The 27,632-nt window shown below is 31.0% G+C and overlaps 11 protein-coding genes across 11 annotated transcripts; 6 read left to right on the plus strand and 5 right to left on the minus strand.

The window, feature by feature from the left end:
• Window positions 1-30: 30 nt before the first annotated feature.
• On the plus strand, window positions 31-1,317 carry PNT1 (Pnt1p; the record flags this gene model as incomplete). Its single annotated transcript, XM_064858264.1, has 1 exon — window positions 31-1,317. The coding sequence occupies one exon, from the start codon at window positions 31-33 to the stop codon at window positions 1,315-1,317; it is 1,287 nt and encodes a 428-aa protein (XP_064714971.1).
• Window positions 1,318-1,605: 288 nt separating this feature from the next.
• On the minus strand, window positions 1,606-3,867 carry HRK1 (putative serine/threonine protein kinase HRK1; the record flags this gene model as incomplete). The annotated part of the gene is made up of 1 exon (XM_064858265.1): window positions 1,606-3,867. The coding sequence occupies one exon, from the start codon at window positions 3,865-3,867 to the stop codon at window positions 1,606-1,608; it is 2,262 nt and encodes a 753-aa protein (XP_064714972.1).
• A 2,208-nt stretch (window positions 3,868-6,075) lies between these two features.
• Window positions 6,076-7,755, plus strand: PAC1 (Pac1p; the record flags this gene model as incomplete). The annotated part of the gene is made up of 1 exon (XM_064858266.1): window positions 6,076-7,755. The coding sequence occupies one exon, from the start codon at window positions 6,076-6,078 to the stop codon at window positions 7,753-7,755; it is 1,680 nt and encodes a 559-aa protein (XP_064714973.1).
• Window positions 7,756-9,327: 1,572 nt separating this feature from the next.
• Window positions 9,328-10,470, minus strand: VPH1 (H(+)-transporting V0 sector ATPase subunit a; the record flags this gene model as incomplete). The annotated part of the gene is made up of 1 exon (XM_064858267.1): window positions 9,328-10,470. One exon carries the CDS (start codon window positions 10,468-10,470, stop codon window positions 9,328-9,330), a length of 1,143 nt encoding a protein of 380 aa, XP_064714974.1.
• Window positions 10,471-12,337: 1,867 nt separating this feature from the next.
• On the minus strand, window positions 12,338-13,321 carry FSF1 (Fsf1p; the record flags this gene model as incomplete). The annotated part of the gene is made up of 1 exon (XM_064858268.1): window positions 12,338-13,321. One exon carries the CDS (start codon window positions 13,319-13,321, stop codon window positions 12,338-12,340), a length of 984 nt encoding a protein of 327 aa, XP_064714975.1.
• A 1,218-nt stretch (window positions 13,322-14,539) lies between these two features.
• On the plus strand, window positions 14,540-15,922 carry YTM1 (Ytm1p; the record flags this gene model as incomplete). Its single annotated transcript, XM_064858269.1, has 1 exon — window positions 14,540-15,922. The coding sequence occupies one exon, from the start codon at window positions 14,540-14,542 to the stop codon at window positions 15,920-15,922; it is 1,383 nt and encodes a 460-aa protein (XP_064714976.1).
• A 371-nt stretch (window positions 15,923-16,293) lies between these two features.
• Window positions 16,294-18,417, minus strand: TPO4 (Tpo4p; the record flags this gene model as incomplete). The annotated part of the gene is made up of 1 exon (XM_064858270.1): window positions 16,294-18,417. One exon carries the CDS (start codon window positions 18,415-18,417, stop codon window positions 16,294-16,296), a length of 2,124 nt encoding a protein of 707 aa, XP_064714977.1.
• Window positions 18,418-19,402: 985 nt separating this feature from the next.
• MOD5 (tRNA dimethylallyltransferase) lies at window positions 19,403-20,809 on the plus strand (the record flags this gene model as incomplete). The annotated part of the gene is made up of 1 exon (XM_064858271.1): window positions 19,403-20,809. The coding sequence occupies one exon, from the start codon at window positions 19,403-19,405 to the stop codon at window positions 20,807-20,809; it is 1,407 nt and encodes a 468-aa protein (XP_064714978.1).
• Window positions 20,810-20,893: 84 nt separating this feature from the next.
• RIM20 (Rim20p) lies at window positions 20,894-22,945 on the minus strand (the record flags this gene model as incomplete). The annotated part of the gene is made up of 1 exon (XM_064858272.1): window positions 20,894-22,945. One exon carries the CDS (start codon window positions 22,943-22,945, stop codon window positions 20,894-20,896), a length of 2,052 nt encoding a protein of 683 aa, XP_064714979.1.
• An 868-nt stretch (window positions 22,946-23,813) lies between these two features.
• On the plus strand, window positions 23,814-24,332 carry CAF20 (Caf20p; the record flags this gene model as incomplete). The annotated part of the gene is made up of 1 exon (XM_064858273.1): window positions 23,814-24,332. One exon carries the CDS (start codon window positions 23,814-23,816, stop codon window positions 24,330-24,332), a length of 519 nt encoding a protein of 172 aa, XP_064714980.1.
• Window positions 24,333-24,779: 447 nt separating this feature from the next.
• Window positions 24,780-25,922, plus strand: SCJ1 (Scj1p; the record flags this gene model as incomplete). Its single annotated transcript, XM_064858274.1, has 1 exon — window positions 24,780-25,922. One exon carries the CDS (start codon window positions 24,780-24,782, stop codon window positions 25,920-25,922), a length of 1,143 nt encoding a protein of 380 aa, XP_064714981.1.
• Between the last annotated feature and the right edge of the window lie 1,710 nt (window positions 25,923-27,632).

Raw genomic sequence — 27,632 nt, forward strand, 5'->3', positions numbered from 1 at the left:
CAAACAAAAGAATAAGAAAGAAAAGTGTTAATGACTGAAAGATTGCGGGGGTGTATAATAAGATTGTCCTCGTGTAAGTATAGTATATCGAGGACATTGAGATTAAATTCAAAAACTCCATTTACACTTTCATCGAAGAATGATTTTCAAGAGTCAACCAAAAGTAATACACTTTATGCTTTTTTGAATCAATTAATCAAAACACAGAAGTTACAATTTGTACCTGACCCCCTAGTAAACTCAACTAAAATTGTAAGGCTAATTACTAGCCAAAAGGATATCAAAGATGATTACGACCCTTGCTTAAATTCACCAGAGACCTTGCCACTAACGTACAAATTAAAGAATCAAGAGGATGTGAGTAAAATATCACGTTGGAGAAAGTGGCCAACTTTAGGGTTTCGTGTTGGTAAAAAACTACTGTTCTTATATAGGGAATCAATTAAGACTTCTTGGATATTATGGAGACAACATAAAAATGTTGATGTTCATGAAGTGTTCAGACAATTAGAGTTGAACAATTTAAAACAAATGTTTCCACAATTATCAAGAAAAAAATTCGTTCATGATGTGCTAAGATTTAGAGAGATCTATAAATTACCTAAATTTATACTATGTCTACTATTATTTGAAGAACTGACCTTTTTGTTAATTTATTTAAGACCACAACTGGCATTATATCGTTGTTTAGGGAGTGGTGCATTTTATAAATTAAGTAAAAAATATTCCAAAGGTGATTATATTTGCAAAATATTATGGGACCAATCAATATCGAAACAAAATCCTCAAAGAGAACCATATAATACAGTATATTCCTTGACAAATAAAGATAAATTACGTTTTTTACAGAATTTGATTATAAACAAACAACCACGTTGGAAACTGAAGATTTGGGAATATTTTAATCAAACTAATAAATTGTCTAATGAGATTAATACATTATTAAAGTACTTGATTGTAGATGACTGGCTAACTTTGAAAAGAATAATTGAATCACAAAATTCACAACAGGATACATCCATTAATATTTCTTATAATGAATTAGTCAATTATATTATGGAAAGACAACTTTATTATGCAAATGAAGACTTGAATTTGATGGTAAATGATCCTATAGATAGGCAAGTTTTAATAAATAGATTGATATGTTACTGGTCATTTAAATTTGATGGTATCAATATTAAAAATGGTACCATAGATTTTACGAATAAGTGGGGCGTTGATAATATTAATTTATTTTATTATACAGGAACTGTTAATAAAAGGGACGATGATAAATTTAGTTTGATCAAACGGGAACATATAAATTATTTTTAGAATGACAATATATTTGAGAGGGGGTAAGGAACCAAAAAAAAAATAACTTCATCGTGTAAATAGTAATCTAATTACAAATAAGATTCTACGTGATCTTAAGGCCTTTATTTTCTTAATTTAGAATACAGGTAGATCATTAAATATAGATAAATAAGTTTTTTTTGTTTTAAACAAATATATAAATATGAAATAAACAACAAAGAGGAATAAAATAATCTCAATTCTATATAAAATAAATTAAAAACAAAATAGAGAATAGGAAAGAAATTTTATAAAAGTCCTTTACAGTTATATTTTATAAGTCTTTCCATCTTTAACAATTGTATGATGATGACCTGGAGCTCTAACAATGTTATTCTTTTCGTCAATAGTACATGAGGGTATGTTTGAAAACCATTCATCGTTGAAGATATCATCCAAAGTAGCCCTCTTAGATACATCAACTTCAAGAATTCTGGATAAAATTGGTCTTGAAGCATGTGGTAATAAACGCAACAATCTATATGGACCATGAATGATTTTTCTTTGATGATGTGGAGGTTTATTATTTTCAATAGATGCGGTCGTATTAGCCTTCTCTAACTGAATGGATGGTACAGGTTTTGTATTTTGATGAGTATTATTAGTATTATTTTCTTGTTTCTCTGTATCTTTCGGTATGGATACGATATCTTTATTATCTTTAGGTGATGCTGCTGCAGGAGCATCAGTTGCAGCCTCAGTAGTTTTCTGGTAATTATTGCTATTGTCATTAGTAGTGTCATTTTCATTGTCGTTATTATTGTTTTTATCATTATTATTATCATTATCATTATCGTTATCGTTAGTGTTATCATTTTCAATTTTTTTATCATTTTCATCAGTTGGGGTAGGTAATTGTTTAACTTTATCACTTGGGTTTGCTTGTTCAGTTAAGCTGAGTTTTTCTTGTTCACGTCTCTCACGTCTTTCTTTTAATAATTGTTCGTGATGCTTAGCAGATTGGACATAGTCATGTGGAAAATCGTCAGGCATTGAATACAATTTAAAATTTTCATCAGTCATCTTTGGTGCCTTCCATGGGAATCTTTTCAACATCATACAACAAAATATTATCCCCATTGACCAAACGTCTACAAATTGCGGATCATATGACTTTGTGGATGTTAGAACTTCAGGTGCCAAATATGGGTCACTACCTACAATTCCATGAGCCATAGTAATATGGTCTTCGAATGGGTATCTAAATACCATAGCGCTACCAAAATCAATCAATTTCAAGATCCCGCTGGTGTTCATTACACAATTATCCAATTTCAAATCACGATGGGCTAAACCCATGGAATGTAAATATTTAACACCACTAGCAATCTGCTTAAAACAACAATTGATTTCACCACGAGACATCAATCCGGTCATGACAACAGAGAAGAAATCGACAGGCAAATACTCCATCACTTGGAAATATTTATTTTGATGGAAATCGGAGAAGATATCAATAGTTTGGACAATATTTGGGTGATGTAAAGATGAACCAATACAAAACTCCGCAGTACATTTCTTTGCATATTGTTTAATTGACTCGTTTTGTTTACGTGGTCTGAACTCTTTAACTGCAAAAGTGGCACCATCCGTCGGACGCACAAGGACTTTAACTGAACCACCTGCACCGCTACCTAACGTTTTACCTAATTTACCATATTTTTGTGCTAGGATTGTATCATCATGGTAAATATTTATTGTGTTGGACAGAGACAAAACAGAATCAGAACTTGGCGGAATAGCAGAATTTGTATGAGATTTATGATCATTTGGATTTACGAGATGGGAATTTAGATTTAAAGTAGTAGTTGAATAAGGATGGTGGTTAATAGAAGAGTGTAAACCATGCAAATGATTATTTTTGTTTTTATTTTGATGAGAAGAAGAAGAAAGGTGGTTGTTATGGGATGGAGAAGAGATAGATGTATGTGTAGTAGCTAAATGATGTAAATTAACAACAGATTTTTTGGAAGATCTGAAAAATCTTTTCAATTCAGACATAGAATGAGAAGGTTTTGGAGTAATAGGGTTAGTATTATTCTTATCAAGATGGTCATTTAAATCGGAGTTTGAACCATTGTTAGAGTGATATGTATGATGAGCATAATTATGTGAATGATGGTTTAATCTTGGAGATGTAGGTATATTAGTGTTGTTATCACGGTTATGATTGTGGGTATGGCTATGACCATGACTATGAGTACTGTTGTTGTTATTGTTGTGAGGATGATTAGAATTAGAATTTATATAAAAAGAGGAGTCGTTTGATTTGTCACTTCTAATTGATTCCATACTTGGTTTTCTACTTAGAAAACTTAGAAAAGATTTAGAGCTTCTTTTCAGCAAAGGTGGGGCATTATTATTGTTATTGTTATTATTATTATTATTTATAGAATTATTTGATGGTACGACATTAATGGAAGAATTATCATTTAAGTGTAGATCATGAATATTAGTATTAGTATTAGTATTAGTATGATTATTATTATTAGAAGTATGGTGAAATGGATTTTTAGACAATATTACCATTTTCTATCTTTGTATTCTATTTTTTTTTTCAAAGATTATTTCGATTCTGGAAGACAATATTATTTTCTTTCTTCAGATATCTTAGTAGAGTGATCACAAATACAAATACGAATACAGATATAGATACAAATGCAGATACAAATGCTTGCGTGTGTGTGTGTGTGTGCGGAGGGGGAGGAGGGTAAGAAAAGAAGGGAGGAAAAATCAAGTATATAGAGATATAGTATAGTATTGATTAACAAATTAAGCCACTATAAAAGTTATAAAATAGCCATAGTGTCTGCATTTACTCATCCGTCTATTCAATACTTTTTACATGATCTCTGTTTATTCAGAATCTGTGTGTAATCATGTTGGTATATATATTTTCTTTGCAATGAAAAATATACAATATACATATAAATAAACAAAATTGAGGGAAATAGGCACTAAAAAAAATTAAAAAAGTAAGAAAAAAGAAAAAAAAAAATTATTTCCCGTTTTTTGTTTTTGTTTTTGTTTTTCTTCTTTTTTTTTCTTTTTTCTTTTTTTTTTTTTTTTTTTTTTTGGTTTTTGCTTTTGCTGTTCGACCCGACGAATTTCCTCTTTGGGCAAAGAATGAGGATTTCACTCACAGCCGAATTGAATAACAATAGGAGTGGTAAAATAAAATACAAAAAAAAGGGAAGAAAGAAGGAGAGGAAGACCAGGAATTAAGTGAGACAAATCTCCATGGTAACAGCAAGTAACGCAGAATTTGTTGGATGTTGGATGTTGGTGTTTCCCTTTGATAACTGCAATAGAGAGGTATATATGATAACGTATTAGAGCAATAACAAGGATAAGAGAGGAGGAAAAAAAATGTAGAATTACAGTTCTCTGTGTATATAATTGTATTCTTGCACCTGTAATATGACATATATATTCTATATATATATATAATTTATCCAATATTGCCTGTAAAATAGTAATAAGTTATACACTTTAAAAAAAAAAATGTATGGTTTACATTTTCTATATACGTAATGTATGATAAAGTTATGGAAAAACTTAAAGAGCTACAAGTAATCATTACTCAACCAATTATATTTTCTTTTTTAAGGTCTCTTATGTAAATCTTTCTAACATCTCCTCCCTCTCGCTTCCACCCCGTAACAGTTACTTATACAGTATATAGTGAAATTTACAAAGTAATAACTGGATTTAAATTACAGTCTACCCAGTATCTCTGTCTACAATGCTGTGCAGTCGTCCTGACTACACAATAAGTCAATTATTATTCATTAATTTTTCTATTTATGTATGAATTTTGTGCTTTTTGTATATATATGTGAACGTTTTATTAGATCAATCACTGTTAATCATATTCTTTTATAGTTGTTGTTATTATTATTATTATTTATTTTTTTTTGTTTTTGTTTGTTTGTTTGTTTGTTTATTTTTTTTTCTTATTAGCCGAGTGGTTTTTTTTTCTTATTTTTTTGAATGTAGAAATTTTCTATTTTTGAATTTATTTTTATATCTTGAAATAATAGCAACGACATACAACAATAGAGGAAGAGAAAAGAAAAAATGAGAAAATGATAGAATATCATATAGTGTGTTATAGCCGGGCAATACCGCACAGGGCGACACTAATAAAATTATCCAAAAAGAATCATGCCACTAACTAGAGTAGAATGCATAGGGAACATAAGGAGGTACAGAGATGGTCATTCTTTGGATTGGGATCTCCAAATATACACTATATGCATTTGTTAAAAAAACTATGTATATAATATAATAATATATGATATGTAAAGCATATGGTAGTATATGGTGGTATACGGTGGTACATAGTATATTCAAATGAAAATATAAATACCTTGAAAATGGTGAAACATGAGTTAGGGTTTATATTTTTATTTTTTTTCTTTTTCCTTTTTTTTGGACTTGATAAGGTGCCCCTTGATTAGGGTGTCAATTGCAAAAAAACATTTTTTCCCATTCCTCCCCTCCCCCCTTGATATTCCCTTTTCATTTTTGCCTTTATTTGTTATCCTTAGAAATCTTCAATGAGGATTACTGGAAAACATTGGATTTCTCGAAAGTAAAAATTATATTCCAGTTGGTTATCAACATCAAGATATTTGTTTTCTTGCTTTTACTCTCTTGTCATTATACTCGTTTTTTATCGTTATTTTTGTCTATAGGATTTGCCGTGTTTAGGACAGTGGGGGGATAACAATTATGAATGCAGATCATAAATGGCAAGTGCCATTATCTGAAAAACAAAAATTAGATTTGGATAAATCTATTATAGAATATATAGATTGGCATTTTAATAATGATAGGAATAATAATAATTCAGGATCTGATATAATATCAAGAGGCCATTTGATTCAAAATTTAAATAAATTATTTCGAATACCAAATGAGAATAATGACAAAGTTGGTAAGAATACAGGACATTCTAATGAAGTAGTGGTTGATTCACATCCTAAACAGTTATTGTTGCCAAGGAAGTGGGATTCTATCGTGCAATTACAAAGAAAGATCATGACATTAGAATCAACCATTAAGCAACTAAATATTCAATTGGATAGTCTAAAAGATCAAGTAAACAAAACATCACATGATAATGCACTTGTCCTGAATAATAATAATAATAGCAATAGCATGTCTTTATGGATTCCAAAGAGTTCGATTTTCAATTCATTGACAGTCGAATCCTCGATTACAGCAATTAAACTACATCCATTTTTACCTATTGTTATAATTGGCACAAATCATGGAAAATTATACTTATTTGATATTCTAAATACTTCTTTACCTTTGTTATCAATCAATGCACATACTACTGCAATAACTTCAATTGATGTTACAATAAATAATGGAGTTGTATCTGATCAAAAGTATTCAACTGATTCTAGCAATGATGATAACAGTGATACTAGTACTAGTAACAAAAACTCTATTATTATTGTCACATCTTCCAAAGATATGAGTATTAGAGTATGGGAATGGAATTCAATTAATCCAGCATCATATCAATTATTCAAAACTTTAATGGGCCATGATCATATTATATCGCAAATTAAATTATTTTTTTTCCATGGAAATAGTGGAAGCAATGATAACAACAACAACAACAACAATAATAATAATAATAATAACACTAGTAGTAATGATAATAGCAATACTCTTCTATTAGTATCTTGTTCTAGAGATAATACGATTAAAATATGGAATATACATAACGGTTGGTGTATTAAATCAATTAATAACGCACATTCAGATTGGATTAGATCTATTGACGTATTTGGTGAATATATTTTATCAGCAGGCCATGATACTAGTGTTAGGTTAACTCATTGGCCTACAGGGAATGGACTCTCTATAGGAGTTAGTCATAATTTTCCAATTGAAAAAGTTAAGTTTATACCAATAATAAACAAAAATAATACAAACACTGCATCCCTTTCTTCCACTACCTTCAGTGTGTTGAATTACAGAGAAAATATTTATAATAATAAGATGGGATTCAAATATTGTTTAACAGCCGGAAGAGACAATCTTATAAAAATGTGGGAAATACCAACACCAAAGTTCACTACAAGCGGTGCACCAATACCGAATATAAATCAAGATGATAATCGTTTTACAATGGTTAAAGAATTCAAAGGACATACCTCATGGGTGAGAGATTTAAAAGTTTCTTATTCGAATCCAGTTTTTTTCTCTTGTAGTGATGATAAATCCATACGTTTGTGGAATTATGAAAATGGTAAAGCAATTAAAATATGGGAGAATTACCATTTAAGTTTTGTTAATTGTATTGATATGGATTCGTTTATGAATCCTCAAAATTCAAGAAAATTATTAGTTTCTGGTGGTCTTGATTGTAATTGTAACATTTTAATGAATTAATTGATGGATTATATATGTAAATAAAACTAGTTAGCATTAAACAAATATATTCTTTTATGTATTTATTTATATCCTTATCTATAGACACTAAAATATGGTAAAGAATTAAATAAAAATGAATAATTAAAGAAGTGCAAATAAAGTTTTAGGATTATGTTGTGGCCTGCGTTAAACCTTAACTATTATTACTTTTTACACTTGTTGCAGCAACAGCTAGTGATAGGTCTTGGTAAATGAATTCAAATGGTAAATATGCAATACCTTCACCAACAAAGAATTTTGACATAGATTCGACCCAATGTAAACGTAGAGAGTGTAACATAGCTGAAGTACCTTCCATTACGACTAATATACAGACAGTTAACGTAAACCACATAGCAAACAAAAACACAGTCATTAAGACACCAGTAATACCGGTGACTCCAAAGGCTAAATTAATAGTCATGGACCACAGAACACTTGATAATTGGGCATGTGCCAAAGATAATGCCCAGAGACGTAGGTATGATGCAGTATGTGAAACACAGTTTAAACAGAATTCAATTGTATGTATAACTTGATGGATGATAACATCACCAAATTCTTCGTCATGCCCTTCCTCATTCTCATGCTCATCACTGTTAGAAGTTTCGTATATTTCATCTATTTCATTACTACTGTGTAGGAATTCATCACCTTCCACTTCCGAACTTTCAAGATCATTATGAGCTGGTAACTTGATATGACCTTTATTTTTTTGAGATAATTTGAAATGCAATGGTTTCACAATTAATAGCCATGGAACACATATTAATGCAAGGACTAGCAATATGACTTGAACTTTATCTTGATATGGGTATAACTCCTCATCAACAACACCAGGAGATAAGAACATGTTGATTAGCATATTTAAAAGCGCTGGAGCAGGTTTTTCATGTTTAATCCAGTCGACACTCCATTTGTAAACAATACAAATGGATAAGTAACCAAAAATACCTTGCATAAATATTAAACCCGGAATGAAATTTGCCACTATATCAATGAAGGAATTGAAATATAAATGATTCATTAAGGAAAACATATAAGAATAAGACATATGAATGAATCCCATTAAAACAGAAAGTTTCATTTTATAGGAATTGGAAAAAAGTAAAGCATTTTCAGTACCATGCCAAGCAGAATCAAGGCCTATTGGATATGTACCAACTTGTGTGGCAGCAATGGACTCTCCTACTTCCCAAGATTCTGGCCATTTCCAACCTGATTTGAAAAGGGTCATTGTCATTGAAAAGATATCATTGTATAGGAATCCAGTGTACATTGAAAAAAGACCCATTAATAAAATGATGTATCTACCAACATAAGCCATGTCAAATATTTCTCCACGCTTCATCTTGTCTATTTTTTTTTTCATTCAATACAAGTGTTAATCCTGCTAAAGTCAATATGAAACCGTGACCAAGATCACCAAACATAATGGCAAACATGAACGGGAAAGTAACAATTGTTGGTAAACCAGCATTAACTTCTCTGTACTGGGCGATACCGTAAGAATCACAAATATTTTGGAAAGCAAGGGTAAATTTATTTGTTCTATGAAAAGTGGGGGGGAGTTTTGTTAGTCTCTAAAACTTGGACAATAGACGGAACATCAAGGCCTAAATTGGTCGTCATTTCATTTAGACATTCTTGCAAATTATATATTTCATCTTTTGGTACCCAACCTTCAGCTATTAGAATTTTTCTGTTAGCATCAAAATTGAACATATTTAAGGCTTCATAAACATGTTTTTCTTTACAAATTATTTGGAACCAATTATTTAATTCCTTTGAGATTGCAATAAGCTCACTTTCTAAGGTGGTGGTAGTGGTCTCTAAAACAGTGTATAAATCCTCTAAGCTCTTGTTTACATCAAGTAATTGATGAGACCGTCTTTCTGCTGATTTATCAACATCATATAGTTTAGCATCTAGGGATTCTGCTATTTTTCTAATTCTATCTAGAATTAAATCACCATGTGAGAAGACAATAAATGCATTTTTAGCGATGTATTGTTTCGAGTTAGAGTCATAGATAGATTCATTAATTTCAATGTTGCTAAATAACAAATTACCTCTTAATACTCTCCAGAGGATTTGCTCTAAGCTTGCAATTTTGTTTCTTGGAATAACACCAGTTACATAACTTACACCATGTTGTCCCATAGTAGTAGCTTCAAAATCAATACTGTCCCGTCTACCTAAAGATTGATGTTCTTCACTTGGATTAATGTTATCGCTACTTGTATTAAAAAATTGGTCACCAGCTTGCAATACATATCTGAATTGCTCCAAATCTGTTTTCTGCAATTTAATTTGTTCTCTGGCATCTTCCATTTGAATTAAACGCTTCTCAAGAATGGTGGCATTTTCAACATGATCATCAATGGTAGATGTGCTCGGAAATTCAATATTGTTGACATCTAATTGATCTTCTGTTTCTAACAGTTGAATATTATGTTTCTCCAAAAGTGTGTAAAGATAACGATATTGTCTTTGAACAGAATCTAATTTTCTTATTTCGTTGACATAAGAACGTTGGAAGGAACGAACTGTAGAATTTAAATCACGGAATTGAACAATACCTTGTTTCCCCAAGGTGTATACTGCTTCTCTTGAAATTTCTTGAGGAATATAGAATTGAAGTAAAGACATTTCCGCTGACCGGAAAATGGCTTCTTCTTTATATCCATTCATTATTACAAAGTATAGATCAAAAACTTTTGGGATGTAAAACAGCTAATTAGATGAATATTAGAGTAGCAAATAAATTTAAATTTAAAATATCACAAGTACAACAATTTTGTTTATCTCAGGTAATTGTTAATGGAATTTATATTTTTTGTCGTTTATTAAACTGTATAGATTTATGCTTAGCGAGATCAGGTGGTTAAATTAAGCAGTTATGTAAGCTAATATAGCTCCCCTTATACTGCTGTGCTTCAATCCTAATAGCAATTAAACACCTTTTTTTAATTTGTTTGAATTTAAATAAGCAAAGATAACAAAATAGATGTGAAAGACAGGGAACAAGAATGAACAAGAAACAAGGTCCAAAGGATCTCTACAGAAATGTTAATTCGAAAGTCAACCTACCACTTTTTTGAAACTTTAGTTTAGATTAGTCTCCTATTGAATATAGAATGATTCTTACAGAAAAAATAATTGAAGAAGAGTAGCTATTTTTTTTTTTCCTTTTTTTCCAAATTCCTTATCACTTCTCCGAAAAACAAAAAATACGTCATTTATAACGTTGAGACATGATTGTTGATTGTTGAAATATTTCGTATTGAACGATTCCTATTGATGAAATGAAAGATAATAAAGAAAAAAATTAGAATGTGTGTTCAGTTAAAGAAGGTATTACAAATTGTAGCTATTAATCCACATGAAGACCGCCTCCTGTTAAAGATCTTATTGTCATTAGTAGTCCTACAATCAAGTGGATTGTTTTACTAATGAAATATAATTAATTAAAATGACCTATGGAAGTAGTAATACAATGTCACACTTTATTATTAAGTTAAACGTATTCTTTGTAAAAAAAAATTCATGTATATGTGTATTCTTATTGAATGTCCACTTCAAATTGTTTAAATTAAGAAATAAAATAAATATATATATTTTTTTTCAGGTTTTTTTTAAACTGACAATAAGGAGGTAAAAAATCTTTGTTTTATTTTTAAAAATGAAAGCCAAGTTTTCAAAAGTTAGAAGTGAAAAACAAAAACAGTTTATTAAATTCAAAAAAAAGAATAAAATAAAATAAAATAAAATAAAGATAGATATTTGATCTGTCTTGGGTAATAATAAATATTTTGTGGTAATAAATATATTCCCCTTTTTTTTTTTTACAAATATGACAGAAATAGATGGTGAATTCTTTTAATATTTTGTTTGAAAACCTTTTATTTCAGGTTACAATTAAAATGTTTTTTTTTAAAAATCTAAAAGAAAAAAAAATGATTTGGTCAACTATTTATATTAAAAACATTTATTAATTAATATACTAAAATATCCTAATCCTTGAACTTATTAAAAATGTGTAATAGCAAATTACATGCCTTATAAAATCTATACATAACTAACTTTCCCTATCTTTAAGGTATATACAAAAGAATATTCTATGAAGTTATAGAAGACCTTAAAGAATTACAAGAATAAAGTAGCTTGTATTTTTAAAATAAGATTTTTTCAAATTAATTTTTTCTTTCAAAAATATGGAATGCTATATCTACCACTATTTCACTATTTTTATATCATTTTACAGTTTTCTTTATAACTATACTCCCAATCTAAAATAATTACTTTAATTTCTTACCTTAAACTCTATTACTAAAAAATCATCAACATTATCATGTCCAAAACATCTTCATATTCTATAACTATTATCACAATATCAAGCAAGAAACAAATAAACATGTAATCTAATATTATATGTATAGATTAATATACACATATTTTTGTCTTTTATTATACTTAATTAATATATATGCCCTAAACTTCTTTATATATATTCTTTTTTCTTCTCCTTCTTCTTTTCCTCTATATCCATATATTACATTTAGATACCTCTGTTGAAGTAAACTGTTTCAACAATATGACCATCCTTGTCACGTTTGTCATGCAAATGATTTTCTAATTTCTTAACATTTATAGACTGTCTTTGAGGGAAAACACCCAAAGCAAAAGGTAGGACAGCGAATGAAGTGACCGTAATCAACCCCAGATTTACTAAAGTTTGAACACCCGTTGATTTACCCTTTAAAAAGTTCTTTTGTAGTCTGACTAAGATCAATGGTGGAATAACCATAATTGGTGTTGCATTGATAACTCTACTTAATGCAGTCTCCCCCACTGCGATAAAAGCTGCTTTCTTAGATTCTCCAACCGCGTCACCGTTCTTGTCAAAAACAGTGATACCTTTTCTAATTTCATTACCTCTCATTAAAAAGACATTAACAATACCTGCAGTGACCACTGCAGCGAATGGAACCAGTCTACCTAAAATCAATCTAGAATTAGCGGACAAGTTTTTCAACTTGGGAACTAAACTATTTAAACCCAAAGCGACACCACAAGATGCACCAACGGCTGCTGCATAATTAGTGACAAGCTGAGAAGTGCTCATTTTTGTTGACTTATTGGCATTTGCAGAATTGATAGCCACATTTAAAGATTGGTTAGCCCATTGCCAGAATATAGTACCAGCGGTACCTAGGCCTGGTGTAAGCATACCAAGTGTTACCACAGTATTTGAAAGAACACAACAGGACATACGGAATGGAAGTAAAACAGTTTCACCTGTATCCGGATGCACTGTGGAATCTAATTGTTTTTTAGCATGCCAAAACTCTGGAGTTGGTTTCTCTATTTGACCCTCACGGTAAGCTTTAATAATCTTACGTGCTGCAACAAGATCCTTTTCAGTGGTCAACAACATTGACGGATCTGATATCTCTGCACAATGTCTAATTCTACCCCAATAAGTAGACAAATCATAACGGGACTCTGGTAATGATCTTGGACCTGGAACTGATGAAGCCATTTTCTTATTTCTCTGTATGCAGCTTTTTGCGCAAGCCTTAGATGCTGGAACTATTTGTCTAGTATTGTGAAAACAACTAGTTATTCTAATAGAACAACTCTATGTTTTTACACGAATACAATATCTGTCAATAATAATCTTTCGTTTCTTTATTTTATCGAAGTTAAAAAAAATAAAAAATGGCGGAAAGTCATTATTGTTATATACTCGATGAGTTTCGGATGTCTTTATTTAGTCATTTAGTTTTTTTTTTTCTTTTTTTTCTTTGTCAAGATCTCGAAGTTGTTTCTTTTTTCGTTTCTCTCCTTCGAAATTGCGTTACCGGTCAATAAAACGGAAAACCACAAAACAGGAAAGTAAAAAAAAAAACTATTTAAACAATTCCCACAACAAACAGAACAGAACCAAACAAAACAACTCACTCACCCACTTGCGTTAGTATATAACATAAATAGAATAACAGTAATGATAAGTTTTGATCTATTACATGTTTAGAAACAAGCATTGACAAACCTATCAAAAAAAGAAAAAACCTGAACCATTTTCAATAGCAAGAGTTGTGGCATTTGAACATACATATCTATATACTCTAAATATTTTTAAACATGACTCTCATGTATTGTAATAAGATTACACTATATAATATCTTTTATTTTTACTTTCGAAAAGCCATATTTAAATGATTGTAAATAAAACCCAAGAGCCAAAACATGCAGGATAAATGTATATTCCTGCGATTACTTAAACCTTAACAACTTGTCCATACCACATATTCCTCTCTATTTTGTAAATGAAACTTTCTTATCCATAATCCTTGAATGATATACGTGTTCCTTATTTCTTTCTTTGTATTTTTGAATTAACTTATCTTAACTCGATTTTTTGTTTCTTTTTTCTTTTCTGTTTTTAATTCACTTTATTTTTACAGTGAGGAGTTTAGAAAATTTTTCTTTTTCACTTGAATCAAAAAAAAAAAATAAAGCAAAAAAAAAAGAGTTAGATTTTTTCAACTGAAAAAAAAGGCTAAAAAGATGCTCATCCCAAAACAAAAATAATAATAAAAAAAATACCAAAATATATTCATATGCTTTGAATGTAACCGTAATGCAAATCGCACTTGTAAGCACTAGAAAAGCAGTAACCTGTCAAATAACTCCCCCACTCTCCCCTCCTTTCCTCATTTTTTAATATAACCTACTCTACTATACAAAGAATAACATGTCAAGCAGTAATAAATCTCAAGTGAAAATCAGACTTTTTACTCGTGAAAAAGATGAAACTCTTCATGTTCAAGATACTCCGATGTATGCTCCAATCTCTTTAAAGAGATATGGTCTATCCGAGATTGTCAACCATTTATTAGGTACAGAAAAACCAATCCCCTTTGATTTTTTAATTGATGGTGAATTATTACGTACTTCCTTGGATGAATATCTGGTTAAGAAGGGTTTATCAAGCGAAACAACTTTGAATCTGGAATATACCAGAGCCGTTCTACCTCCCTCCTACTTATCTTCCTTTAATAATGATGATTGGGTCAGCTCGCTTGACGTGGATAAAGAATCTAATTACATTGTATCGGGTTCTTATGATGGTATTATAAGGACCTGGGATATGTCTGGAAAGGTACTAAAGCAATATGCAGGCCATTCAGGTCCTATTAAAGCTGTAAGAGTGATTTCAACTACAAGATTGATCTCGGCTGGTAATGACCATACTTTACGTCTGTGGAAAACTAAAAATGAAGCCTTGAAACAAGATAACAACTTGGACAATGGTCTAGAGGATGACGATGAGAACATCGAGAATGGTAAAACACTAGCTATCTTAGTTGGTCACAAAGCACCTGTTGTGTCTGTTGATGTTTCTATCAATTCAAGAATACTTTCTGCCTCCTATGATAATTCTATCGGTTTTTGGTCAACTATATATAAAGAAATGCTTTCTGTGGATCCTATGGAAGAATTCAATAGTAGTTCTAACAAAATATCAACAGCGGCAAAAAAGAGAAGAAAATTGACTTTAAAGGATAATTCAATTAGAAGACGTGCTCCTTTAGCTTTATTAGAATCACACAATGCTCCAGTAGAAGCTGCCAACTTCGACTTGAATGATAACACAGTGGGGTATTCTGTGTCTCAGGACCATACAATTAAGACTTGGGATTTAGTTACATCACGTTGTGTGGATACAAAGACAACTTCCTATTCTCTATTATCTTTAGCACAAATGCCAACTTTGAATCTTTTGGCTTGTGGATCCAGTGCTAGGCATATTACATTACATGACCCTCGTGTAAGCTCTACTTCCAAGATCACTCAACAACAGCTAATAGGTCACAAAAATTTTGTTGTTTCTCTTGACACATGTCCTGAAAATGAATATATGTTATGCTCTGGTTCTCACGATGGTACTGTAAAAGTATGGGATGTTAGATCAACTACTGCCATGTATACAATTACAAGAGAGGATCCATCTGTTGAAAAGGGTATCAATGATAAAGTTTTTGCTGTTACATGGGCTGAAAAAGTTGGCATTATCAGTGGTGGGCAAGATAAAAAGATTCAGTTGAACAAAGGAGATAATATTTTTAAAAATTAATTTATTATTGACTTTGCTCTCCTTACCCACCTCTCCCCCAGTCATCCTGGTCTTTAATATATGTATTTTCAGTAAAATATATACGATATGTAAAATAACCCATTTTTACCCTATGTAACTCAATGTTATTATACTAAAAAGAATACTACAACTTAATCTATAAAAATTTATAATTACACAGTTAAATAAATACTTATGTAAAAGAACTAATGAAAAGGTATACATATATATACTCTGTATTATTAATTATTTATGTTTATAAAATTTAGTTTAGAGTTGAATTACTTTTTTTTGTGTATTTTAGGAAAAAAGGGTATAAAATAATGCAAATGTATAAATTCACTTAAAATATGCAATGGCTAAAAATTGGATTATACCAACGATGAAGAAACATTACTCGACTCCTCCGCTGAGACAACATCAGTGCCAGTTCTTTCCAACAATTGATCAAAATCTGGACGTTCCGTATTGTGATCATCTTTATGGCTTTCGACATGATGCTGCTTTTTATCAACATGACTGAATGATGTACTGGACCTATGTGATCTAAGTTTACGCAAAGAATTAGTGCTTTTTGCTGCATCTCCTGGGTGTGAAATGCTGGTTTCTATAGAACGTAAAGTGTCCAACTTCTCTAATGTTAACTCTGCATTATCATAATGTGAATGCATCCTCGCTGTGGAGAATGATCCTGCGTCACCTTTATTATCACGTTCTAATTCTTCTTCTACCTCTTCTGCGATTTCTGCTTGTTTCATCATAGCAGCAAAACCGAATTGAGATTTGTGTCTTAACTGTGAGCCCCATCTTTCAAAGATCCATGGAGTTGGAACCAAAACTATACAGATTAAAGCAAAAAGAGTCGAGGCCCATTTAATCTTCATATTTTCATACATCTGGATGGTGAATAATGGAAAAACACTACTCATCACATATCTTAACATATTATTTGCAGCCATAGCTGATGCAACCACCAAAGGTGGATAACACGTAGAGAAGTACATGATAACACTGAAAAAAATTAGAATTAAGCCAAATCCAAATGGAACACCAGCAGCAATTGGAGCCATCCATTGAACATCACGCCTCGAAGTCCAAGCTTGCCAGAATAGTGCAACTGGTAATGCAATAGAACCAATCTTACATGATAATAATAAACTTTCTGGGTTGATAGGTAATAACTCGTTAGTGACTGGATCTCTGTGTCCTCTATATGGTGTTACACGTAGAGACACTGGATGAGCCAAATCGGGTGTTCCCTCTGGTGCTTTGGGAAATAGATATTTACGGTCAATAATAATATATAACAATGACCCTAACCATAAACCTAAACCAATACCTAGAAAAGGTAAACCGGAAATACCAATATCCATTAAATAAACACCACGATAGATAACTGGGTAAGCTTCAAAAAATGCGAATAAAACTGCAAAGATGAAAGCAACATAAATGGAAAACACAAGCACAATCGGCTCAACTACTAACATTTTTAATGGACGGAACACTGTGATTGTTAAGGTAATTTTTAAAAATTCCTTTTGATCTTCTCTTGTGAACTCCTTTAATTTAATCTTTCTTTTAACAGCTCTCTTTCTCAAGATAACACCTTTATGTGTCTCAGGCATTAGAAGAATAAATGGATAAATTAAACCGGATGCAAACAAAAGAATCCACTGAGACCAACGCCAATTTTCGTATTGACAAGCAAAACCTGCAATAATTGGGGAAATAATTGGACCCATAAATGGTGCCAGACAGAAAAATGTCATTGCAACTGACATTTCATCAACATCAAAAATATCCATAATAGTACCGGATGCAATAGACATGGCAGGAGATGCAAACGCACCAGCTAAAAATCTACAAGGTAAAATAATTCTCATGTGACCACTACTTAAACCAACTGCCATAGTGAAAAGACAGGACAAAGGTAAAGAAATTACGTAAATTGGTTTTCTTCCAAAAACCTCACTCAATGGAGCACCAATAACAGTAGACAAACCTAAAAGATAGAAAGTTAACCCTGCAAGAGCTAACGTTTGGTTAATATGATATCTAGCAACCAGCTCAGGTACTGAACAAACATATAAAGAGGAACCCATGGAGACGACAAGACAAAGGAATGCCGCGGTCATTGTAGTAAACCATTTTTTCCAAGATGGCCAGTTATGAGGATTATCCATATCACCTGGGCCATCCCAATCCAAACTTTTTGGATCTATAGGTTCATCTTCATCAGGTGAATTTTCATCAAAAGATTTTTTCTCATCATTTGACAGAGTAAGGGAAGAATTTTGGGCGTCACTATTCGCTGGTATCTCTTTATTTAAACGTGGTTGGTTATCTGATATACTTTCCTCCACATCAGTACTATTTTCAGCGTCATTACCATTACTTATATTGCATTCTAAATTATTGTGACCTGTATTTATATTTTGATGATTGTTGTCTGATTGTTTGATTTGAATGTCATCATTATCCACAACCTCTGACATTTTTTTTTTTTGAATAATGTTGAGTTGCCCTATGTTTATCACTTTAAGAAGTTTATTTTATCGATTGAGATGTTAGTAGTAGAAGGGTAGATTAGTTGCAAAGGAAGCTATAAAGTACCTATGAACGATGGGATAAAAGCATTCTAATATATACATATATATGTGTACACCAAAAGAGATATTGAGAGAAAATGATACAAATGAAGGTAAGCCCCAAAAGAAAAAAGAAAGGACTTGATATCTAATAGCAGATTGGATATTCTACAAGTTAAAAAAAGAAAACTCCTAGATTGTCTAAATCTGATTCTTATATATGATTTGTTACTTCGAGTTTATTTTAGCATTGTCTGCTTTCATGTTTAATTCCCCGAAGAGAGATTATTTTCATGCAATATCGCGGAAATAAGTGGACAAAAGTTAGCAGCACTGTCAGAGCTATTGTGTTTTGTTTTCCTCGAGATCAAAATTTCCCTTACTTTTTATTTCTTTTCATTCGGGGAATTTAGTAATTTCAATTCTTTAATATGGCGTATAAAATGATATTTTGTTTTGGGACAATTGAAGGGGACTTTTTTTGTGGAAATTTATTTTCTTTTTTTGTTTTTTTTTTTGATCTGTAAAACAATATCCTCAAGTCTTTTTTTTATTTATTTAATTTTTTTTTTTATTCTTGATTTTTTTTAGGTGTGATTTGCAAAACGGAGAAATATTAGGGCTTGGTTAATTATTCTTTTGTTAACAGAACTCATTGTTTAATAATCAGGGTTGGCAACTTTGAATTACTAGGTCTTTTTGTTTTTATGTTTTCTCATTTCTTTTGGGTTCTCCTCCTTTTTTATTTTTTTTTTCAGATTTTTTTTCTTTTTCATAATGCTGTTGCTCGAGAGGACACATGGGAGATGGATAGAGTGACGTGAGATGAGTTGAGCCAAGACTAAACGACTTGATTAGAAGGTGAACAATAATAATAATATTAAAAAAAAAGATGATTAAAGAAATACACTGCCAAGTACTACCGAAATTACTTTCTCATTATTATTATTATCGACATATAATGTGGAAGATAATTTCAAAATTACTCGTACCAATAAATCGATTACCCAAAATGGAACAAATAAAGAAAAAAATTATAGTTATAGTGGGCACTACAGGTGTTGGGAAATCTGATCTCTCCATTGAGTTAGCTAGGAGATTTAATGGTGAATGTATTAATGCTGACTCTATGCAAGTTTATATAGATATCCCGATTATCACGAATAAACATCCCATTCCAGAAAGAAAAGGTATCACTCATCATGTCATGAACCATGTTCCATGGAATGAGGAGTATTTTATTCATAGATTTGAAAATGAGTGTCTAGCTGCAATTGATGATATCCATAATCGAGGTAAATTACCTATCATTGTAGGAGGAACACACTATTATTTACAAGTTTTATTCAATAAAATCACACCTTCAATGGAAGACATAACTTTGGAGGATGAAAATAACATCAGTGATTTGTACAAAGAGCATCCTATTTTAGGTGAAGAAGGGAATAAGGATTCTAGATACGAATTGCTAAAACAAGTAGATCCTGAAATTGCCATGAAGTACCACCCAAATGATGACCGAAGAGTACTGAGGATGCTGGAAATATTTTATATGACAAATAAAAAACCTAGTGAGTTATTCAAAAAACAAGAGTTAGTGTTAAAGTATGACACTCTATTTTTATGGTTATACAGTGAACCAAACCAATTAAATAAAAGACTGGACAATCGAGTAGATAAGATGTTACAAACAGGAGGTATGGACGAAATTCAACAATTATACAAATATTTTGTTAATCATAAATTGACACCCGAACAATGTGAGAATGGTGTATGGCAAGTCATTGGTTATAAAGAATTTTTACCTTGGTTACAAAAACCAGAAAATAACAAATTAGAAGATAGTATTGAAAGAATGAAAATAAGAACGAAACAATATGCCAAACGCCAGGTCAAATGGATCAAGAAAATGTTGATACCAGATATCAAAGGTGAAAATATATACATACTTAATGCTACCTATTTAACTAAATGGAATGAATTAGTTTGTTCCAGGGCCATAGATATCTCAAATGAATTTATAAATAACAGAAAAATTACATCTGAACAAGCTCCTTCTGAATTGGTAGAGCTGATATCCACAAAGGAAACAGTTGAACGAAAGAAAAATTCGGATTGGCAACACTATGAGTGTGATATATGTAATGACTCAGATGGCAAGAAACTGATAGCCATTGGGGAGAAGAATTGGCAAATTCATTTAAAGAGCAGAAGACATAGAAGCAATCTGACAAGAGGTCTCAAGAAAAAACAATATGAAGAATGGAAGTTAAAACAAAAGATTAATGGTGACTTATAGAAATATAATCATATTCATTGTTTTAATCCTTTACATATCTATATGAATGCATGTTGTGGTATAAGAAAATATGAATACCATATTCTAATCCAGTGATTGGGTATTTACTTTTTCATGTTCTAATTTCCTAGTATGAATATATTCATTCACCTCATTACTGAAATTATTGACAGAGTTTATCAAATCTTCATAAAATTTGGAGGCATCTATGATGTTTGATTTAACTTGTTCTAAAAGTTTTAAAGAAAATTTAAATTCTTCAATGTAAAGATCACGAGGAGTCAATCTTTTAATGGTTGCATCATTCCTATAGTTTTCTTTAGCCTCTTGCTTCTTCAAGGCAATTGCAGAAATCAAATCTTGGTTAATCTTCTTTTCACTTTCAATAAATAACATACTCTCTTTAAAGGTAGCATTAAGATGTGATAAATATATTGATTCAAAATTACTTACACTATTGCTTAATCTATATTCATCAATTAATTCAGGCAATATCGAGTTATCCCATTTTTTATTTTCAAGTTGTGAAATATATGTATCTCTCTTTTCTATGGTATCATTAATTTTTTCAATGAATGGGTCATTATTTACATGTAATTTAATATCGGCACTAATTAAATCTTTATCAATGGTTTCAAAAACTTCCATAGTTTTCATATCTACCTCCAATCCCTGTTTTAAATATTGTCTCAACATATTTAATTTATCCCAATACGGTTTATTAACTGTAGATGATTCAACGATAGTTGTAACCAATGATCCATATTTATGACGAAATTTTCTATCCATTTCCTCTTCATCATTTAGCATTGTTTCAATGTAGTTTAGTTGATTTTGAACATTAATTTGATTTTGTTTTAAATCAGATAATGCATATTTGTATTTATCAAGTTCTTCAATCGGAATTGAATGTATGTTAGCTAATTTAATCACAGATGTATCGTTAGTTGTTATTTCGAGCATTTTATCTTTTAATAGTTTATTTAATGCGCACAACGGAGATATTATTCTTTCCTGGATATGCTGTTGTTGTCTTTCCTTGAATACTGTCACATATTCCATAACTTCTAAAGGTAACAGTTTATAAAACAACCTATCTATTTTTTTGAAATCAATTGAAATATTTTTGAATAGTGTTTCTCTCATATTAAGATCTATATTAACCATACTTAATGGTTCTATTAAAGACACCGGGTCAGATGGTACAGCTTGATGATAAATGAAATCATTATCTCTTTCTACATCATGTAAGGATTCATAAATCTTTGATCTAAAATTATCAGATGTGATTCCACATTGCTCCAAACAAGTTGATGCACTTTGGTAACAAAAAATCTCAAATCCATATTTTTGTCTTGTATGGTAGTCCTTAGCCATTCTGTAGAATGTAACTGCCTGAAAATATAATTTTTTATCCTCAAATTTATCGATCCAATCTGATCTAATCAAAATGCTTTTCTTACCATATCTTATCGTATCTTCATAGAATTGAACAATTTGAGAAGACATCTTGCCAACAATTTTATCCTTCAAATTATCTTTAATTGCCTTTTGCCAAAAACATTCCATTGCCTGTGCGAGCATCAAAAATTTCAATGATAATAAGGTGGGGGTGTCAGCTACTGGAGCATTGGAGGATGATAGATTCATTTCTTGATCTCTTGATAGATTAGAATTATAGTTTATTACAATAAAATTTATAATGATTGCTGATAATTGGAAATATTTACATTGTTTTGTCAAATATGAACCGTTGTTAGATAGATTTAAATCAATAGCCCTCAGACTATACAGAGACGCTATATTATATAGTACATTTACTTGATCCCATTGAAAGGAATATTGGTTTGAAGAGATTGAACTAGTAGAAAGAGTTTGATACCAAGTAAAACCAATTTGATCTGATGGGAATTTTTTAATTAAATTATCGATCAAATAATAATAAGAGACGTGGTCAGTTAACGATTGATCAGATAAATCAGTGTCTAAGATGTTATTTCTCAATTGATCAACAAAATTTAAGTCATTTTGGAATAGTGATGGATTTTGTAACGATATCTTATTGATCAAATCGCCCAGATTTTTAAGTAAATCCACCGATAAGGTTCTCTTACATGGAATAGCCAAAAATTCCATATTTACAGAATACAAATATATATCCCCCACCTTCTTTTATTACTTCTCTTCTTCTGTTTTAACAGTTGGATCTTGCAAGCACTACTTCGAAGATAGAAGTTGATTATAAGAATGACAAAACGAGATCATTCCCAGAGAATAGTTACATTACGGCAGTTATTTCTTGAAGATTCCTCTATAAGTTTTTTTTATCCATTCAGTTTACTTTTTATTATCTTTAGTTACAGTTTGTTTCCCTTACACATTGTCAAATTCCCACGCTATGCATAATAATGCTTAGTCATAAATGACGAGGTATATTTTGTCTGTTTTTTTCCTCCCAAAAACAAACAAACAAACAAAAATTTTACCAAAAGATATATTTTAATCTGTTGACTCTGATTTTTATAAATATTTTTTTTGTTTTTGCATAAACCCTATAGGAAATTTCCTTATTTGTAGAACTATCTTGCACAACTTTTTTCAAAGCCTAACCAATAAAGCTCTAACCCTAGGAGAAATAACAAAAACGACAAATTGTAGTAAAATTGCAGAGAAACCCTCATTATTTTTGTGATGAACAAACGAATTCTTATTCTCGAAAGCACTAAGAACGAAATAATTTCTTCAATTTTTCTTTTGATTTTGGATAATTTTTACACTCTATTCCATTCTATTGTATTTTTTTTTTGTTTCCTCATTTCACACTTCGAAAGTGAAGAAAAGAAACGAAAGAAAAAGAAGAATTTTAACTGTCGACATTAGAAGCTTAAGAAGATAAAGAGCTTTCAGCTGAATAAATTTGGACCCATTGAACTTTCCCAGCACTGCGAAATAAAACTGTAACAATAAAATATCTCAAAAACCAATTTATACTATACAGTTAGCCATGCCAAAATACACAATTGAGGAGCTATTGCAATTGAAACCAGAAGAAGTTAAACCAGTCAATTTCGATGCTGTAGAATTTAAAGCATTGATCGAAAAAGTCAAACAATTGCAAGCCTTAAGAGAGGAGGAATACCATAATCATAACCATCACCACGGCCATTTCAATAGAAGAAGATCTTCTCACCACCATGGTAGACCAAAGGTTAACAAACATAAGCCAAAGGTTATTGTTGATGAAGAAGGTTGGGCTACTTTTGAACCAAAGAACACATCTGCAGTTGCTGAAGAACCAGAAGAAGGCGAAACCAATTCCAATGGTGACAAAAAGAACAGATCTACTGAATCTTTAGCCCAAGAAACAGTCAAGATTAAACCAAACAACAAGAACATCTCTTCCTCAAGACCTGCAGATAATAAAGATATCATCATGGATAAACAAATCCATGGTTTCAATACCTTTGCTGCCTTAGGTAATGAGGATGATGATGAAGATGAAGAGGACGAAGAAGAAGCCTAAGTAAGACATGAATAAATAATATAATTATATAAAATGATTTATAAATTATTTTTTTTTTTGTCCATTCGAAGTGAGAAATACTAATAATAATACTAATGTATATATATATATATATATATACGTATTATATATTTATGTCTGAAAAAAGATATCATTTGTATAAACTTTTGCATAATTAGCAAAACATTTTCTTACATCCAATATTTTGCTTACGTGAGCATAAAAGGAAAAAAGAAATATTTTTATTAGTACCGAGATGTTAAAAAAAAAAAAATAAAAATCTATCTCTCTCTCTATCTATCTATATATATATATATAATATCAAAAAAAATCTATCATCTGTATGAAGCACTTGCTCAGAACAACGGTAAACGAATAAAAGAAAAAATTGATTGTTATCTATATACAATAGTAAATAAAGGTCCATCATCCATTGAACCACACTAAATGAATTCACTTGTAAAAAAGATAATATCATTAGTATTTCTGTTCTATTTCCCATCTTTAGTCTGGGCACAAGATTACTATAAAATTCTTGGAGTCAATAGAGATGCGAATGAAAAACAAATTAAATCTGCATATCGACAACTATCTAAGAAATGGCACCCTGATAAGAACCCCAATGACGAAGAAGCTCATCACAAATTCATTGAAATAGGTGAAGCGTATGAAGTGTTAAGTGATCCTGAAAAAAGAGCTGTATTTGATAAATATGGTGCAGATGGGTTAAAAAACGGTGCCGGTGGCGGTGCTGGTGGCTTTCAAGGAGGAAATATGTTCCATGACCCATTTGATATCTTTGAACAAATGTTTGGTGGTGCAGGAAATGGTGCCCGTGGTGCACAAAGAAGACGCGGAAATGATTTGATTGCAGAACATCATATGCCATTGAAGGATTTTTATTTAGGTATTAAACAGGATGTGACATTATCATTGAATGATATATGTGACCATTGTCATGGTAGTGGGTCAGAAGATGGGAAAGTGACAGTGTGTCCCGATTGTCAAGGTCGTGGTGTACAGATCCAGATTATACAAATGGGTATAATGACACAACAAATTCAATCAATGTGTGGTAGATGTGGTGGTACAGGAAAAATCATTAAGAATGTATGTAAAGTATGCAAGGGTGCAAAAGTGACTAAGAAAAACAAAGTCTTCCATTTAAAGACAAATGGTGGGATTAAAAGAAATCATAAGGTTAGAATGGAAGGCGAAGCTGAAAAAAGTCCAGATTTTGATACACCTGGTGATTTATATTTCATATTCAAAGAAAATGAATTAAATAACCTTGGCTATAGAAGACGTGGAGATGATTTATATAGGACCGAAGTTATTACTTTTAATGAATCAATCTATGGTGGATGGGAAAGAACTATTGAATTTTTGAATCCTCAAAAACAAGTTAATCTAAAGAGAGATGTTAATAAGATCACATTAAATGGTGAAATTGAGAAAATACCGAACTTTGGTATGCCTCGTGAAGGTAAAAAAGGTTTTGGTGATTTATACGTTGAATATGCTGTTATTGCACCGGCATATAATAAAGCAGGAACCACAGACAAAAAGAAAATTAAGGATGAGCTATAAGAATCAAGTTTGCAAATATATATAGGTGAATTTATATAATTCTAATAAAGTCAAAAATTGAAAATAGTGCAAAAAAAAAATTAAAGAAAATAGTAATGGATACATCGCATATATATACGTAGGAATGTTGAAAGAAACATGACCAATTGTATCACATTAAAAACCTATTTAAATGGAAGGAAAGAGAAAGGCTTTCCCTCGTATAAGTTTTCAACAATTGGAGATACATCTTTCCAGCATAAAAAAATTATACATTAATCTACCATGCATTGTAATGTTGAAACAAACCAAACAACTAACTTAAGGGCATCGAACCCAGGAATAGGAAAAAATCTCTGTAAGTGACGCCGTTCAGAACACATGGCATAGTTGTTTATCTGTTTTGCTTCTGGCTAAGTTGGAACGTAATAGCAACGAGGAATAAAGAAGATTATTTCAATATAGGAAATGTATGAATGCGAGAGTAGTTTTAATTTATAGAACTTGATCACAATCTGAAATGCAACAGCAGATAAACACATACATATTGTATGGTGTCCTTAGAGTAAAACAGAAGAAGAATAAAACAAAAAAAAAAATTTTTTTCTCGACAACTGATACCTTCTATATGACTGATCGTTTAAAATGATATAAACCAAAAGAAAAATTAGGTTTTGTTATTTTGTTTTCTTGAATCTTGATTATAGAAGAGGAAAAAAGTATTTAAAGGTGATAAAACTAAGGAAAAACATACAATCCTTGGTCTGGGTTATTCATTCTAATCACGCTGTCCATGTTGACTTTGTTTCCTATGCACTCTATTCAAAACCTTTCTCTTTTGCTCTCCCACTTTGTGAAGAGACCAAAAACTGATCTCTTCCGGATTACCAAGCTTGGACATACAACACCTCCATATGTCTTATTAAGCCTAAATGGCTGGAAGTAGAATGAAAGGGAAACTGGGGGGAAAAGCAAATATATCTTTGCTTCTTTCCTTCTTTTGTTCTTTTCTGCCTGGTACCAGTATATATACATATTTTTTCGTGTATATATTGGTAATAATCTAGATTAAGAGTAGTTTCACACTCTGTTTTCTGGTTCGCTTCGGGTAGACATCCGTCAGACATATCTAGTATCTGGTATGGATAGACATGACCTTACTTGTTCTTCACTAAGTAATACAAATCAACCATGCAACAAGGTTGACAACAAGCGAATTGTATACCTGACTTAATGTTTTGACAGGACATTGCTGTAACATCCGTTATTTGAATCTCTCTTCTACCGTTTTGTATAGCCACCGTAACTATTCTCTATTACGTGTTCTTTTAGTCATATTTTACTTTTCCAGAGTCAACGAAACCCACAGAAACCCCTGTCAGGATAACAAACGGAAAAAGAAATCACAACATTAGTTTTCTGTTTTTTTTTTTTTTATTTTTTCGAAGATGAAATTTTTGAAAATTTTCAAAGATTCTTTCAATTTTTCTTTTCTTTTTTTCTTTTTTTTTTTTAGTTGATTTTATTTCCTTTGTAGAAGCCATCGATTTTCATCTTGTAAAATTTTACTACACACATAAAAAAGAACTACTATCCTCATCAGTAGACATCTAAAAGACCTACTTCTCTTTAGCTTAAACTTAAGTAACCTGTCAACACCAACCATAAAACTATACTAACATTCTTCTACTTTCTTCTCCCTCTCCCTGTTTTTGTCTTTCCTTCTAAACT

This window comes from Arxiozyma heterogenica (genome assembly GCF_036370985.1).
Source record: "Arxiozyma heterogenica strain weizmannii chromosome Unknown scaffold_17, whole genome shotgun sequence".
Taxonomy (NCBI): domain Eukaryota; kingdom Fungi; phylum Ascomycota; class Saccharomycetes; order Saccharomycetales; family Saccharomycetaceae; genus Arxiozyma; species Arxiozyma heterogenica.